This window comes from Opisthocomus hoazin, chromosome 1 (assembly GCF_030867145.1).
Source record: "Opisthocomus hoazin isolate bOpiHoa1 chromosome 1, bOpiHoa1.hap1, whole genome shotgun sequence".
NCBI classification, from domain to species: domain Eukaryota; kingdom Metazoa; phylum Chordata; class Aves; order Opisthocomiformes; family Opisthocomidae; genus Opisthocomus; species Opisthocomus hoazin.
Window position 1 is genome coordinate 152,740,422 of NC_134414.1, and position 16,708 is coordinate 152,757,129.

General features: G+C 44.0%; 1 protein-coding gene across 1 annotated transcript; it reads right to left on the bottom strand.

Annotated features, from left to right (window-relative positions):
* Window positions 1-447: 447 nt before the first annotated feature.
* KLHL42 (kelch like family member 42) lies at window positions 448-14,222 on the bottom strand. Its single transcript, XM_075441988.1, has 3 exons — window positions 13,318-14,222; window positions 5,509-5,702; window positions 448-1,653 (listed from the first exon to the last, which is right to left on the bottom strand). The coding sequence occupies exons 1-3, from the start codon at window positions 14,220-14,222 to the stop codon at window positions 1,202-1,204; spliced, it is 1,551 nt and encodes a 516-aa protein (XP_075298103.1). The 3' UTR covers window positions 448-1,201.
* Between the last annotated feature and the right edge of the window lie 2,486 nt (window positions 14,223-16,708).

Consider the following 16,708-nt stretch of genomic DNA (forward strand, 5'->3'; position numbering starts at 1 on the left):
GAAAGAAAAGGGGCCAATCATAATTATAATTCTCTCAGGCAATAGGCAGGAACTGGGAGAAGCTCCTAGAGTATCTACTCCTGAATCCCCGCAAAGGAGTATTCATGCTGACCATTTTACCGTGCTCTTTGTAGAAACTAACAACTTTGGGTGGCAAACTTTAGGTAATCTCTATCAAGCTCCTGGTAACACAAGGAAGAGCCAACATTCATGTGCACCTGCTATGGGTGGTGTTGGCAAGAAGTCATTTACACGAATCAACCCTTCCATACCAAGTGGTGGAAGTCCTGGATGATTGTTAGCAAGAAGGATGCACCTGGTGCAGAATCACCACCACAAGTCCTTACGCACATTTTCCTAACATGCAGCTTGTTGCCAACTATAATTTGATCTTTAACACTCAGTACTACAGAATACAGTAAGGTAACTAAAACTTAAAACCTTTCTGAAGATGAGTAGACTTCCCTATTCAAATTTACAGTCCTTTTACCTCTGTCTTAATGGTAGCAATAAATGCTGCCAATTTCCATTAAAGGAGCTTCTAGTACCCAACGAGCAACCACAAGCCTCTAGGTAATTCTTCTCAGTCCCTAGCAAAGCATTTCATTACAAATAATTCAGGGGAAGTTCTTATTTCCTGATGGTCCCCCAACTGCTGGCACCTTTGAGAATCTCACTTGTTACCATAAAAGAAATTAAAATGTGATAGTATAAACAATTTTAAACATTGTGTATTTGAAAGGACACAGTTTGAGTAAAAACTGCATTTTAAAGAAATTATTCTCTCTGTAATTTTCCTTTGACAACTTATTTACTTTATTGAATTATTTCCACTTTTATCATGTTTAGTCCTTGCTTATATTTTATACTGTCTATTAAGATGGAGAATAAAATTAGACTACTCAGTTTTGCCTTTGGAATTCCTTTATCAATTACCCACACAACAATTTTATGTTTAAATTTGCAAACAACACCTGGAAAAATTTAAATTGAAACCAATACAATTTTCAAACTGAAATTCTAAAACTGTTTCTGGAACCATTTCTCTTAATATTGGATTTTGCAACTTTTTTAAAGAACAGAGTCAGTATTTTATGCCTACTTTATGCAACCACATTACATTCTGAAACTGGAATTATTTAGAGGGAGCAATATTTCTTCCAAGAATGATTAATGACCTGAAAAGAAAAACCTGATGCTGTTACACTTCTCGCACATCAGGCAAATACATAGAACAGATCAGCATGTTTTGTCCAAAGGCTGGAAAGCGTCTTAGTGACTCCCAACTGTCCGTAAATATATTATACTTAAGAAAAACACGGTGCTCCAAGCTTGTAGATAAAGTAATATCCCTACTCAATATATAGACTCCATCATTGTGGAGAGTGCAAGTCAAGTTAAGACCCGATTTTGATGTGTTCTCTTTGAGGTAGAGCCATTCTTTGGTAGCAATGTTGTAAGACTGCACAGTTAACACGTCCTCACTTTGGCCGGATTTTTGGTTTGGTCCAAGTTCATGAATACAACCCCCTACCAGATATATTGTTTCTTCAACAGAGAGCATCTGTTGTTTGCGAACATGGACATCACAAAGTTCAAAGTTGGTCCAGGAATCAGAAGTGGGACAGTACTGCAAAATGTTCATATTCCTATCTGAAACAGAGGAGAGATATTTACAAATAAATAAACATATTAGAAGGTACTCATGGAGGAGGATTCTTCCTCCTTACAAACTGTATCAGCCATTATTACAGACTGCCAACGCATTACAGTGCAAAAGCATAGCAGACCAAGGAAGAAATAGTGATTACTGAGAACTGCAAGTCTTTGTCCTTGACAATAAAGTTTGAACACTCTGTTCCTTTGGAGAGGGGAAAACTAAGCTGCTTCTGGCACATTACATGATGTAAACAGTCTGGGGAGGCAGATTTTACCAGAATAATCCCGACCTTTTAATTTAGGCTTTTAATTTTGTCTCTGATTGACACGTAAGAAATGTTTATAGAAAGGGAAATGGAGCAATATTCTGCTCTCCCACAGCGATCACAGATGAATTAAATTACCATGAACACAGTATGCTTCATTAATGGCTGTCACATGATGATTTATCACCCAAGCTCAACTTCGATACCTTGTATTTCATTCCGTAAATCAAAGTTTTATGGAATAAAATTCATAAAGCTAGTTAAATTTCAGCAAGTGGCATGGATGACCTAAGGGCACATGCTCAGTACCTCATAAAGAGAGAAATACACATTGTCAGAATCATTTAAGAACCACGAACTCCACGTTCCAGCATCAGACAGAGGCACAGAAAAAAGCTGAAGCCGTATTTATACTTCCAGAACAATTCAGTGGATGCATGTGTTTGCAGTACTGTTATTCTATTAAAGCGTTACCATACTGCCTTGATTGATGGTGAGCTGGAGACCCTGGCTGTGTCTAAGGCTTCACTAGATTAACACAGAATGCACAGGACTTGTTAGCTAGTAAATTTAGTTTCAGTCTCCGGAGACCTGAGCTTAAATCCAAACTCAAGTGACAAGCGGCAACAGGTTTGCAGACTCCAGTCTGGTCTTTTAATAAAATCTGCTCCATATTACAAGTCTATCCTGCATGATGATCTCCAGATGAGATCCCAAGTGGAATAGCAGATGGTGACATACTGACAAGTTATGTAAGGGCACAGGTATAAATAGCCATAAATAGAAATGGATTGTCATGAATGAAGTGCATTAGCAGCATGATTAGGGAGGTGCAGCTATAGCATTTGCTTGCACTCTGCTGATTTTCAGTCATTGTTTATTACTTTACATTGCCTTCCTGAACCCCTAATCCGCTTTAAATAAAGGAAAAAAAGAGGGAAAATATCACGGCAATGTTCTATGAAATTGTTGATCAAAGCTCTACATATAGATGATCTTTGTCTACAGACAATGTATCGTTCTCTCACTCATTAACAGAAACTTAATTGGGATTTTTCCCTCTATGTCTATGTATAGCAGTAACCTTCCCAGGCAAAAAGTGCTATGGTTTGAAAGGGGGCACGTGAAATGCAAGTCTATTGTGATATGGCCCTCATTTGCTCAGTCCAGAGACCGGGTCTTTTATATCCACTGAAGCAAAAAAAAAGCACAAAACAAAACATGAACACTATAGTGCCTGACATGGAGTTACTATTGGGATCTAGGTTCACAAGTGAGAGCTGAGAACTGGAAGGAGGGTCTTTATTCAAGAAGTGCTGTTATAATTTACAGTGGGAAATCCCAGATCCTATCATCTTTTGGAAAGTATGGTCTCAGGATAAAGCTCTACACAGATCAAAAAAATAGCCCAGAAAACCTACCAAAACGGAGATATATGCAGAAATACAATACAATACAATAAAATAAAAATTTACATATTAATTGCTGCATGTGTTTTATGTAGCGAATGTAGTGAAATAGCAAATGAACCTCAGCATCTCTCAAATAGTTAGGCCTTAACACTCTCCAACATCTGCATAACTTGGAAGGTGGATCAGCAGTGTAACTGCAGCAATTCTAAGTCTGACAGCTGTCCTAAGCCAAGGTGTCACAGAAAAACTGATTCTAGACCTTCGTTCAGGAAAGGATCTTCATTGATAACAAGCAGAGGCATTTGCTGTCCTGAACGGTCTTGGATTTAAACACAAGCCTAAATGTGCCAGCTATCCACTGATCACAACTTTATACTGTTTTGCTACCCTTTTTCCATTAAAAATGGCTTTTAAGAAAAGACCTAGGAAAAGACAGTGGCCTGAAGTCAATGGCAATCCCCTGAGGTGTGGAAGAAGTAGGAGGCAACTGACTGACTATCCTCCTTTAGCTGAAACCACAGGTAGTAAGTACTGAACACGGAGCTTGACACAGAGCAGCCATCCTGACTACACGCACTTTGTTAATGAATTTTAAGGGAACAGGATCTGCACCAGCAGCATGCTGATCTTCCTATCCGTGCCACTAGGAGTAGGCAGCCTGAAGAAAGCACAGCACAAGCACCAGAAAAGGAACTTGAAAAATGCAGGGGAGGTAGGAGAAAAGCTGGCACTCCCACAATCTAGGAACACTATTAACCAAGTCAGAGATTTTTCTTCTTACCTCTTCTTTCTCTAGATAAAAATGACAAAAAAATTATACTCCAGCCTCTAGAGACAAGTCTTCCCATTGGTCTCTATTCCTGCTCCTTGTTCTCTGCTCTCTTGTCTCAAAGTATGCTTCTCCTTGGGTCTGACTTCTCAGCACAGCAAGTGTTGCGTGCCAGACATCCTTCAGTTCTAGTGCCAGACACCAGGGAGCACAAACACCCCAACTGACCCTTTTCTGGGCATGACCAGAGGACTGGCACTGCAGAGCACACCACAGCATGGCTCTCCGTATGGGCACAAGAGCTCTGTTATCTTTTGTTTTTCTCAGTGAAGCCACCAGGTTCGAGGTCAGAATGGACCAGCCAAAATGCTTTTGAAGGTTATCATTACCACAAGGACTATGAGTGGTGGAAGTGTGTCTTTTGTACACCTGGTCATGGTTCAGAGCTAAAATCTGCTCAGAGACTAGAAGGGACAGCTTGTTCTAATGTCAATTTAGCTTTGATGGCAGTACTCTGTAAAAGTTGATCTCTCTTCTAATTTTATTCTCTATTTGGAGAAAAGTTTAAAACAACTGTGGTCAAATGAAGTGGGCAAAGGCCTCGAGACAGGAATTTAAATTTAGGAAATTCTGGTACATATTACACTTTTGACAGGAAAAAAACCTGACTTCTAGAACTCTGAGAAAATGATATTCCCCATAAAGAATGGCACTATGTGCTTAAGGAATGAACAAATGTGAGCTCTGTTTAAGTGGCTTGCTTTTCCACTGGTAAAGTAATTGTCAGGAGAGAATACCACTTTAAACCCTTCTCTCTCTGCAGTACTTTTGGAAAACAGGGTACAGAAAAAAAGTTAAAAATGTTGGTTCCTGCTTAAGCTTTTGATTAATTATTCAATTAAGTTATTTCAGAACTGAAAATCTTCTCTATAACTTGAATTTCCCTGTGAAACACTGAAATGCTATAGTGAAAGGACCATGACATCTATTAATATATGAGAAATACAAATGCAGGCATATATTTTCTTTATATTTTTTCTTCTGACATTCTAACACACGTATTCAAAAAGCAAAGTGTATCTGTTGATACTTCTCCTTCTGCCATATGACCAAAACCTAAAAAGCGAAGGGCTAAGCTGAAGCATCCATCAGTTTGTTCCATCAGAAGAACAGAGCCCCAGGTCCATGTTGGCCCTGAAAAAAATAATGATCTGATGCCTGTAAGACACAGCTGATTTTTTGTTTGTTTGTTAATTATTTTCTACCAGTGATTTACTGCTACATGTTTTAATGAGTATTATGCAGCTTTCTACAACAGCTCAAAAGATGTCCTGAAAAGGAAAATTATCTGGGCCTTGGAAGCAATCAGGTTAAAAAAAAAAAGTTAAAGCAAGCTTTCTACCTCGTGTAGTGTATCCTCCAATAACGTAGATCTTGCCCTTGCACTCACAAGCTGAGAATTCTGCTAGAGGGTTTGGCATGGATGCTACGAAATTCCACCAGTCGTTTTCCGGGTTATAGCACTCCACATTGGAAAGGGATTGACCACCGATGGCATACAGCTTCCCATTTACAGCCAAAAGCTTAAAATTGGACCTGAAAAAAAAAAGATTGCAGCATTGAAATAGGTTAAAGAGATGTACACAAAAATACAGGAAAGTTCTTCCTATCCAGGGTCCAACATACTCATCATCACTTACAACAGGTACCATCACTTCATATATTACAGCATCTAAACCCTTCTGTGCAAGGCCAAAAATCTGTAATTACACTGTAATTACTCAGGACAGTAATCAGTGGCATTCTGGATGCTAATGACATTGATGCTGAGACTGATAAATATTTTATTTTGGATTTCAGTCTGTCACGGGTTGAGCTCTAAATGTTTAATTAACTAATGTGTTCAGTAGATGTCTCGTTTTTACTAGGCTTTTAGTAAAGTATCTTTAGCAGAGAAAAACGTATTATATATACACACTGTCAAGGATATTATTTTAGTTAAAATGGCAGGAATTTCAAACAAGACTTGATGCATGTCTAAGAATGTGTACTCGTCTTAGTCTGTGCCATAGAATCTCTTTAATAACCCTAATAAACAGAAATTTAAAGTGGAATGCATTTAACCATGTTCTGCAAAAGAAGGAAGAGAGAATCTCCTGTACCTTATTTAGCACCGAACTACTAAATACACCCTCCACCTCACCGAAGCAAGATATCTCTGTAAATTAATGTTCCACCCACAGCTGAACAAAACACATTGCACCCCACAGGCAATGCCTTGCTCTTTTGTTTCTTATTCTGTTCCATTGCGCTGTTATATTTCACACACGGCAAAGGGCAACCTCCTAATTACTGAAGCGCCAGAAGTCTGACACCTGACACTTTTAAGATAATACAGGCTAAACCAAATCATCTACGGAAGCTAAAAGTGCAAGTCTGTAGGAAGAAACTGGAGGGCTTGCATGCTCAGCTATTCCTCCCAGCTATGGAAACCAGTCTAATAAAAGATGAGCTCTTCCTCTCCTCAGAAACAGTCTCCTTGCCTAGAAAGGTTGTTCCTTCTCTACTGCGGGGCCAAATGGAGATTTTATCACGCAGTATTCTAGTTAACTAAATGTGTGAAAGTCACTGGAGTGCACCAGAGCAGCAAAAAGCCAAACGAGGACCTGCGTTGGGTCTGTGAAACTGAAGTGGTGCTTCAGACTCGCATTGGCCCGCTGAGCAGTAAAGCGAGTTTCACTATGCACGAATCCAAGATTCAAAACTTACCGCTAAGTAGTTTTGCAGGGTTTTGTCTGGACAAAATGAACCCTGCCTAGCAGCAGACTGCTCTGCAATTTCTTTTTATTAAATATATTTGGAAAAAGAATTTGTTTCCAGATGGAATGAGTTTGTTCTTGTCATCCTGATATAGCTTTGGAAAATAAATGCTCCTTTGAAGGAATTAATTGCTTTTTATTCTTTTTTTTTTTTTTGCTGACATTTACGATTGGGTCACTCTGTTCATCTCCTCTCTACAGCAATTATGTTTTCCATCTTAGAGAATCCAGAATAACATGGCAATCAACAGAAAGTATGAAATAAGAATAATTACTTACAAAACACTGATTTTCAAAGCAATGTACCTGTTCCCAAAGTTATTGTGGGGAAAAAAAAAATCCACAAATTAACAGAGAGACAAAAACACAAAATGTAAATGCATTTTCCAAGCTATTCTTTAAAATCTAAAGTAGGTTAGAAAGTCTGTCGCTCTTTGCCTGTGATGGAGATGGTGCAGGATTCTTGGCTATGAGTTCACATGCACACAGCGTTTCCCCATTCTAAGATCTTCCAGCCACTTTATAAACATGTTAAAAGTTCTGCCACGGAGGACAAGAATTAGCTAAACAAGTGTGTACTGTCAGAACATTAAAGAATTCACGTTTCCTAATTCAGGCGTGCTTCTCTTCTCTAGTTACCCTCTAATTGTAGCCTCTTACTATTTTATCTAAATGGAGGCAATTTATCCAGTTTTTGCTTGAAGGCCTTCATATCACTGAGTTGTTTCTTGCGGCACAGGGAGAACTATCTGGTGAAAGCTGTACAGCACAACTTTCAGCTTCAATTATTCTCGAGGGAGGCCACGCACATTTGTGTTAGTCATTTAACCGCTTCCAACGCTTGTTAAAATGGATGACATTTGGGGAAGTTTCTCAGATTTATGGAACACATTAACTATAAGGTTCATTTTACTCAAAAGTAGCCGTAAGTATCCACCAGCACACTTTATGTGAAAGTGTGGACAATGGCTCAAGTTGTTACGAAAAAACTTCTGCCGTTCACCTTTCCATGCCAAGAACAGCAGGTGCTTTTATAGAGACCGAACATTAGGAAATCTTTAGTGTATTTTTACACTCTTTTAATGTGTTGGAGCAGCTGGAAACAAGGAAAGCAAACACTGAGCAACCAGCCAGCTCTCCACAACTAACAACTGTTCCATGGACTACAGCTTGGAAACAACGGAGCTGAACAGTCCATCCGATTCAACTGCGATGTAAATGCCACTCACACCAGAGAGTTATCTAAACTTGGGGGATCAAAAGTACTTTTCAAACACCAGGCCTAGTGCATACCCTTCTTGCTGGGACAAGACCGGGTATGAGCAGCCTTCTGACGCCCCTCGTTTCCTCTGAAAGAAACCCCAGGAACACAAGCAAGAGCGAGCTGGGGGGTTTACCGTAGTTCAAAATGCATTTTTCATTCAGTAAAGACAAATGCAAAGCACTACATGAACAAAGGAAGAAAAATATAATGCACAAATGCAAAAGGGTCAGAACGCATAGTTTTCCGGGTACAAGACAACGTTCCACATGTTGCAAAAAACCCCATGTTGTTCTGGCTGACATTAACAGCTGTAGATGTATCTGTAGGAGACCACTATGAAAGTGGCTACAAAGAGGTCAGCAAGCATTCTTCTTTCACACTGACAGGTATCATTCATTTGGTATACAACAAGAAAAAGCACAGATTAAATTAGAGAGGACTTCCAGATCAGAGGGGGAGCTGAACTTGGGAACAAGATACCTGGGAGGAAGGAGGTTGGAATCTACATTTCAAGAACAAGGCAGACACATATTTGCAAGGTAAGCTTGGTCCTGCTGTAGAACTGTGGTTCCTTCCTGCCAAAGGATTAACTTTAACCTTAAAATTTCTCATAAATCACATGACTTCTTTATTCTAGAGCTAAAGCATTTACATCAGAGATAAAGAATCATGAAAGCACAGTTAGGCAATTCCAAAGCATTTTACATTGTTTGCATGAACCACTTTTTTTTTCATTTTTTATATGAGTCTGCAAAGTACACTGCATCCAACCTTCAGCTTTGGAAGCGTGTGACACATTTGTGACAAATGTGACACGAGCATTCCTAACTTAAAATTTTTTGAAAAATCTATTTTCCCCCAACATGGACGAATTTTGAGTGGAAAAAAAAAAAAAGGAAAGATGTGGAAAGAGAAGGTCTGATCAATCACTACCATTCCCCAGGAGCATCCTCTCCTATATTCCTGTGAGAGTCCTCAGAGTGGCAGCAGTTCAGGCACAGATTGCTCACAAAAACCATGTTCCACGTGCATCTGTATAATCCCAGCCAGGGGCTTACAAGGGTCTTCCAAGCCTGGAAGATTTACCTGCCATTGAGTAGGAAGGTTCTGAAGGAAAATAAAAATGGAATATACAGCTGTAACTGGCACATGCAGTAGAAATCCTGTGAGTACAGTATTTTTAAATCGCACATTTCAGCTGACAGGATCAGTTTAAAGAAAAGTATGGAAGGTGTTCAAGGGCATTACTTGAACAGTCCCCAGCGCGCTTTGTTACCTTCTTGTCCCCAAAGACCACAAGTGGTCTTAGGCAACCCTTGCATGAACCCTCCACAAAAAAGTCCAGGCTGTTCTCTGAAGATGCTATTCCAAGTACAGCATTATCTCTAGAATTAAAAGTTCTAGAAAATGTGAACTGTTATGGAATGTTTGTGATGGGCACCACATTTACCCCTCGGATGATGAGAAATTCCAGGCTCAGTCACAGGCTTCCTATATGAGCCTTAGCAAATTATTTTATCTCCCTTGTATATGCATAAACAGGGAACAACATTTTCTCAAGCTTATGTGGGTATCACAAGAATAATATACAGGAGCTACCTATTGTGAACACATTTGAAACTACAGTAAGAAGACCTCTACATCTAGAAAGGCTGAGGGAGCTGGGCTTGTTCAGCCTGAAGAAGAGAAGGCTGCGAGGGGACCTTATAAATGTTTATAAATATCTCCAGGGTGGGTGTCAGGAGGATGGGGCCAGACTCTTTTCAGTGGTGCCCAGCGACAGGACAAGGGGCAATGGGCACAAACTGAAGCAGAGGAAGTTCCGTCTGAACATGAGGAAGAACTTCTTCCCTCTGAGGGTGACGGAGCCCTGGCCCAGGCTGCCCAGGGAGGTGGTGGAGTCTCCTTCTCTGGAGATATTCCAGACCCACCTGGACAAGGTCCTGTGCAGCCTGCTGTAGGCGACCCTGCTTCGGCAGGGGGCTGGACTGGGTGACCCACAGAGGTCTCTTCCAACCTTGAACATGCTGTGATTCTGTGAAAGAAAGCTAACAGCTATAACCTAAACCAGAATGACTGCTAAGTATTCAGCATACATCTGATGGCTTTTGTCTTCTACTTAGAAGTAAGTTGGGACTATTTCTTTATGCATATGTAGAGAATCACAGAATCCTGTGATTCCATATTATAATATAAACAGTGACAGATATAAATATAATAGAATTTACAAGGTTTGTTGTGGGCAGAGCACTTCTCATATTAACAGCAAATCAGTGCAACTATTTCCATAGCTCCTCAGCCTTCTCTTGAGGCAAACATATGCATCCATTCATATAGTCCAGATCCAGACACTCTTGTTGTCTGAAGTCAAATTGACTTCAACAGGAACTGGAACCTTCCCTCAAGGCATGTAAAAAATTCATCCACGGGATGTAATTATATCAGCTGACATAAATTCATTTGGCAGAGAGTCACATGACTCTAATTCCTAAGCAGCAGGCTGGGCAACTGCCCTGCTTATTTTACTACAGCACAACAAGCTAAAAATACAATGCCAAGCAAAGTGCAGATCTAATTGCAGCACATCTGTGCAGCAGGCAGGCATCAGTGCTGTTCCTGTTGAATGCAAACTCTCTGATCCTAAAAATCTCCCTACTCCCTTGGGTCCTACGGCACAGGCCTTCTCTTCCTGTGCTCAAGCCACTAAACGTCAAGCTGGTCAGCAGAGACCTGAAAAGTTATGTCAGACAGAAAAAATAATAATTAATAACTTCACAGTTGAGACTCCATGAAGATGTTCGAGTCAAAAATATGTTTTGTGAAGTTTCCATGAAAACCAGAATTTCCATGAAAAAAACTTCCCCTGATTATCATTCAGGGAGCAACACACTCACCTGCTGCTACCTTGCAGTCTACAGGCAGATGTAATTCTGGGTTGGTTTTGACCTGCAATAACTACTACGAAATGTAAGAATGCAGACTATTCCAAAAATATCCATTTGCATGCTACTTTTTTCCCATAAATCGCCAATGTGAAATTCTATGCTGAGGAATACCTTGCTGTCACCTGTGACGGGCCTAAAGATTAAGTCAGTATGGCAGTGCAGTTGAAAATAGTTAAGGAGAAGAAGTCCATGTGTTTATTTCAGATACAATGACTATATATCCTAGAAAAAAAGGAAAGAAAGGGAAGTGTGGGGGAAAAAAAGGTTGATCTAAAGTTTGAACAGCCAGGTCATACGGTGAAAAAAGGGCCTTGAGAAAACAGTTTTTAAAAAGCCCTCATTCGCCATGGTGCAGAATCATCACACGTAATAACATCTCTCTTGCTATACGCATCACACAAACCAATGCCAAAATCTCCTAATTTGACCAACGTGGCACTTCTGCGTTTAAGTTCATTTCCACAGGAGATCCTGTGTGGGCTGACCCCATCACCCTTTCCCACCAAGGTCGATGTGCTCTCGGTCGTGCTCACATAGGCAAGACTGACGAAACCAGGCCGGCTAAAACATCTCAGTTCCCACAGGCGCCTTGGTGAAGACTGCTTATAGGCTCACCCTTTAAAAATCATGCCTGTAAGAAATGGAGTTTGCAGTGTTTAAAAGCTAAACCCTCATTTTACAGATGCTATTTCTCACACCTTTCCAAGCAGCCAGAAATATCCCAGGTTTCCAATAAATTCTGATAACTGCTTATGGAGGCAACCATTTCAGTGGAATTCTTGCAACAACACAGGAAGGAAAAAATAAAAGAGTGAAATGAGAAAGAACTAATTTTAGGTCAAACCCCTGTTTTGAGGGGTTTTAGCTGGCAAGCTCTCTGGAATAGCCTGCAGTTTTACTACCCAGACACACAGCATTTATGCCGATGGCTGGAGTCTCTGGATGATCCTCGAATTTACTCGACGGAGGAGAGAATTTCCATTCTACAGTGAATTTTGGCCTCCTGACTTGTTTTAGGTTTGATTCAGGCAGAGAAGATAAAACCCGGAGCACTTTTTCTAAAATGGAAACAAGGAGGAAGTTCACATTGGATAAACAGAAACATTCTGTTTCAGTGAAGCAAAAGGCTTTGTTTTGATAACTCTGCAGCGTGGTTAAGGTAGAGCAGCCACCACGTCGGCCCAGGAGATGGCCTCTCTTCTTAGGTCTCCCTCAAGGCTAGATCGCTATTGTTCTTTCAAATATAAATTCTACAAGTGTTTCCGAATACTAACTTAAACATAAATGTTAAACAAACAATTCCAAAGGATACAGGGAAAAGCAAAATCGTCAAAATGATGAAAGTTTCCCAGATCACCATGTTCTCACAAAGTGAGAAATTTCTCACAATGTTCCTGACATTTTTCTGCTGAATATTTCACTGAAATGCAGGCCTACAAAACATTCAGATTTTTATAGAAGTATAAACCAATGCAAAACTGCTCCAACTAAAATTTTTCAGCCACCTCTAGCTCTGGTAGACCGTACACCCCCACTGAGGGAGGGAAGACTTGTCATTTACAGTACTGGAGGTAAAATATACCACGAAGGAAGCAGAAGAATTTTATCTTTTAGGGATTTATCTTTGTTATTTTAAGGACAATTTCTACTAGCAGCGAGACAGCTTTTAGGAGAGACTGGATCCTTGTATACTAAAATACAAAGGAAAAGTGGGAGCCCACCACCATCTCATAGAGGTGAATGTTCACACATGGTGGAGAGCTGCAGCCCAGTCCTCCTCCGCTGACGCCTAGCTCACGTTCTCCCACAGCTGAGAACTTAACCACCAGCATTTACTCAGCGCAGTCCCGTCCTCCTCACCCTTGCCTTGCCACAGCAGCTCCCCGCGCCATGCAGGGGGGTGGCCCCTAGGCAGCAGAGGGGCTGCAGCGTTGTGCTGTGGTGGGACAACCGTTGGCCAGCAAAGCTGAGGTTCGCCAGGCCCCGTCCGGAGGCACCAAGCCGTCGCCAGGCACCGCGGTCCTTCCCACCAGACCAGCGGCAGAGGCGGGAGCGACCCGCGGCGCAGAGACGGGTCCGGATCACTTCTCGCAACGTCGAGTCCGGCCAACACCACGCGACTCAACGGGGTCCGCGCCGACGACGGACGCGGACACACGTGCGTTTCAGGGAGCGGGGGTTACCTCTTCTGGTTCATCGAAGCCAGCTGACTCCATTCGTTTAGGCACGGGTTGTAACAGTGGGCGGCAGAAATCTCCTGGCTGGTGATCCTGTAGCCCCCGACGATGAACAGGTAGTTGTCCAGCATCGCCGACCCGTAGCCTCGGACGTTCACCAGGTCGGGGGGCAGGTTGTTGGCCAGCGGCAGCCACCTCTGCGCTTCCTCGTCGAACCTCAGCATGGACCAGGGCGCTTCCGCCTGGGGGTGACGGCCCGGCGGCAGGCCCGGGCAGGAGGCACCCACGAAGTCCCCGATGGCCACCAGCGTGGCAGTGCCCCTCATCCGCCTCTCCTTCAGGTGCTGCTGGAGAGCGTGGGGCAGGAGGAGATGCGGCCGGGCGTCGGGCCTCCGCAGCACCTGATGGTAGTGGGCGGCCATGAAGTCCAGGCAGGCGTCGTGCAGGTCCTGGAGACCGTAGACCTGGGCCAGGCGGTGCAGCTCGAAGCAGTTGCCCAACCTCACCTGCGAGAGGAGCAGGCGGAGCAGGGGGGTGACCTGCAGGTAGGAAGCGGCCTCCACCAGCTCCTCCAGCAAAGGGGGGTCCTCGCCGCCCGCCTCCTCCTGCTCCAGCCTGGCCAGGCAGGAGGTGTTGATGAAGTCCAGCACCAGCTCCAGCCCCATGGCGCTCAGCCCTCCGCGCAGCAGCTGCTCCTCCTGGCCCTGCCCGGCCTCCCTCATGCCCGAGCGGTAGAGCGCTCGGAAGTAGTCGCTCTGCTCGATCAGCTTCCTCTTGCACACCGGGTAGCGCTTGTCGCCCAGCCGGATCTGCACCACCTCCTCCCCGGCGCCGGCCCCATCCCCTGCTTCCCCTTCCCCCTCCTCCTCCTCCTCTTCCTCCTCCTGCCGCCGCCGCCCGGCCAGGGACATGGCTCACCCCCTCCCCTGGCCGCGCTTCAGCCGGGCCGCCGGGGCGGAGGAGGAGCGGCGAGGCGGGGCGGAGCGGCGCCGGGCCGGGCCCCGCCGGGGGAGGCGGGCGGGGGGGAGGCGGCCCGGCCGCGCCGGCTGCGTCCCTGCAAGGAGAGGAGAAGGGGAAGGAAGGGAGGGAGGGGAAAAAAAACCCAACAACCGAGCGCAGAGAGGAAAGGAAAAAAAGCCCTAAAAAGGCAATGCGGAGCGCTCGGGCGGCGGCCGGGCCTCCCCGCGCTGGGGGGGGATCGATCTCCGGTGCGGGTCAGGGGCGCGACCGGCGAGGTGCTGCGGGAGGGTTTCACAGAACCGCAGGATGGTTTGGGTCGGAAGGGAGCTGACGGATCATCTGGTTCCAACCCCCCTGTGTAACAGACTGGAAGATGGTTCGTGTCGAGACCACAGAGGTCCCTTCCAGCCCCTACCGTTCTGTGATTCGGAGCGCACATGTTGTGCAGCGGTGGAAACCAGCATCACGTGAAATAATAAAACTACAAAAGGCATGGAAGAACAGACAGGATATCTGAGGGTCTGAGACTGGGCTAATACAGAAGTCCAGTGCGGTTTGAGACTGGGCCAATGTATATTGCTTACGCAAGATAGAATCACAGAATCACAGAATGTTCGGGGTTGGAAGGGACCTCTGTGGGTCACCCAGTCCAACCCCCTGCCCAAGCAGGGTCACCTACAGCAGGCTGCACAGGACCTTGTCCAGGCGGGTCTGGAATATCTCCAGAGAAGGAGACTCCACAACCTCCCTGGGCAGCCTGTTCCAGGGCTCCGTCACCCTCAGAGGGAAGAAGTTCTTCCTCATGTTCAGACAGAACTTCCTGTGCTTCCGTTTGTGCCCGCTGCCCCTTGTCCTGTCGCTGGGCACCACTGAAAAGAGCTTGGCCCCATCCTCCTGACACCCACCCTGCAGATATTTGTAAGCATATATTAGGTCCCCTCACAGCCTTCTCCAGGCTGAACAAGCCCAGCTCCCTCAGCCTTTCCTCGTAGTCCAGTGCAGTTTGAGACTGGGCTAACTGTATCGCTTAGGCAAGATGAGCGGGCAGCAGCGGGGAGGCTGTGGCAGCGCGCCAGAAAGGACATTTAAAGGACACCGAGGAAGAAGGGACTCTTCATCCCGAAGACCACCAGAGGAACTGTAAAGACCACCAACATCATAAGACGCATGTGCCAATAAATGATGCCACGTAAGTGCGGAGAATCAAAAGAAGGAGGAGGCTTCACGGAAATGAACAGCTCGGAGAGAATATAAAGACCGCCGGTGCCATCAGAAGGTGTGCGTGTTGGTGGAGCAGCAACTCCCCGCGCACCCAGCGCTGTTTGCATGCTTTTTATTGCCTTAAATATTAATAAAGAAAAAGATAATGCAAATGGCACATTGTCATTTAAAATACCTGCCATGAGCAGGGACATCTTCCACCAGACCAGGGTGCTCAGAGCTCCACCCAACCTGGCCTTCAACACTTCCCATGATGGGGCATCCACAGCTTCTCTGGCAACCTGTGCCAGTGCCTCACCGCCCTCATGGTGAAGAATTTCTTCCTAATATCTAATCTAAATCTGCCCCATTTTTAGTTTAAAGCCGTTGGGAATGGCAAGTATGGTACATAATTGTGCTCCGATTCCTCCTGTGTGAAGTCCCTCTGTGTCTCAGCTCCTGGTGTGGCGTGGAAGGATACTACATGAGCTGCTCTGCTACTCTCTCTCTTCTATTTAAACTGCGTTCCTGGAGTGTGACATCCGTGCTACTCCCGAGAGCGATCTACGCACCAGGGCGCTGGGTCTATTTGACCTGAACAAGGAAGAGCGACTGAGTAACTGAGCGTCTCTGGCATGGATGAAGGGACTGTTTTGCCGTTTGCCTTGTTGCATTCTTCAAACATGACAGTCCTTTTTCTTTTTTTTTTTTTTTAAACTGATGAAACAGATGAGGAAGTCTGCTATCCTGTCTTTTCTTACAGGATGATGCTTAATATAAAGACTTTAAAAGTATATTTTATATTTTTTATCTTTATAAAGATACTTTTTTCACCCCAAGTATGGCAGACCATAGAAAATCTTTCCCTTTAGCACTGATGTGACTCATCTCCAGTTATTGCAGATTCCTTAGTTTTCAGACAACTCCCTGTTTCCACTACACAGAAGGGATAATGTTCCCCAACTATTAAAGCTCTTCAGAGTAGTATTAGGCTGGGGTTTTTTTAGCATTTCCTCTGCAAAATGATCCTTCCCCACTGTTTTGCTGATCTTCAGCTTCTTCACTCTAGCCCATACAGATGACATGAATGTCAGTCTCAAGAGCTACATGTTTTCTGCTGACTTCTATAGAAGAGTTTGTTGAGGTGGGGTAGATTTTTATGCATTTTTGTCTTCCACCTCATTTCAAAACATTTTCATCACCTTGTTTCTGAAGGGCCCATTTTGTGTTCTGAAAT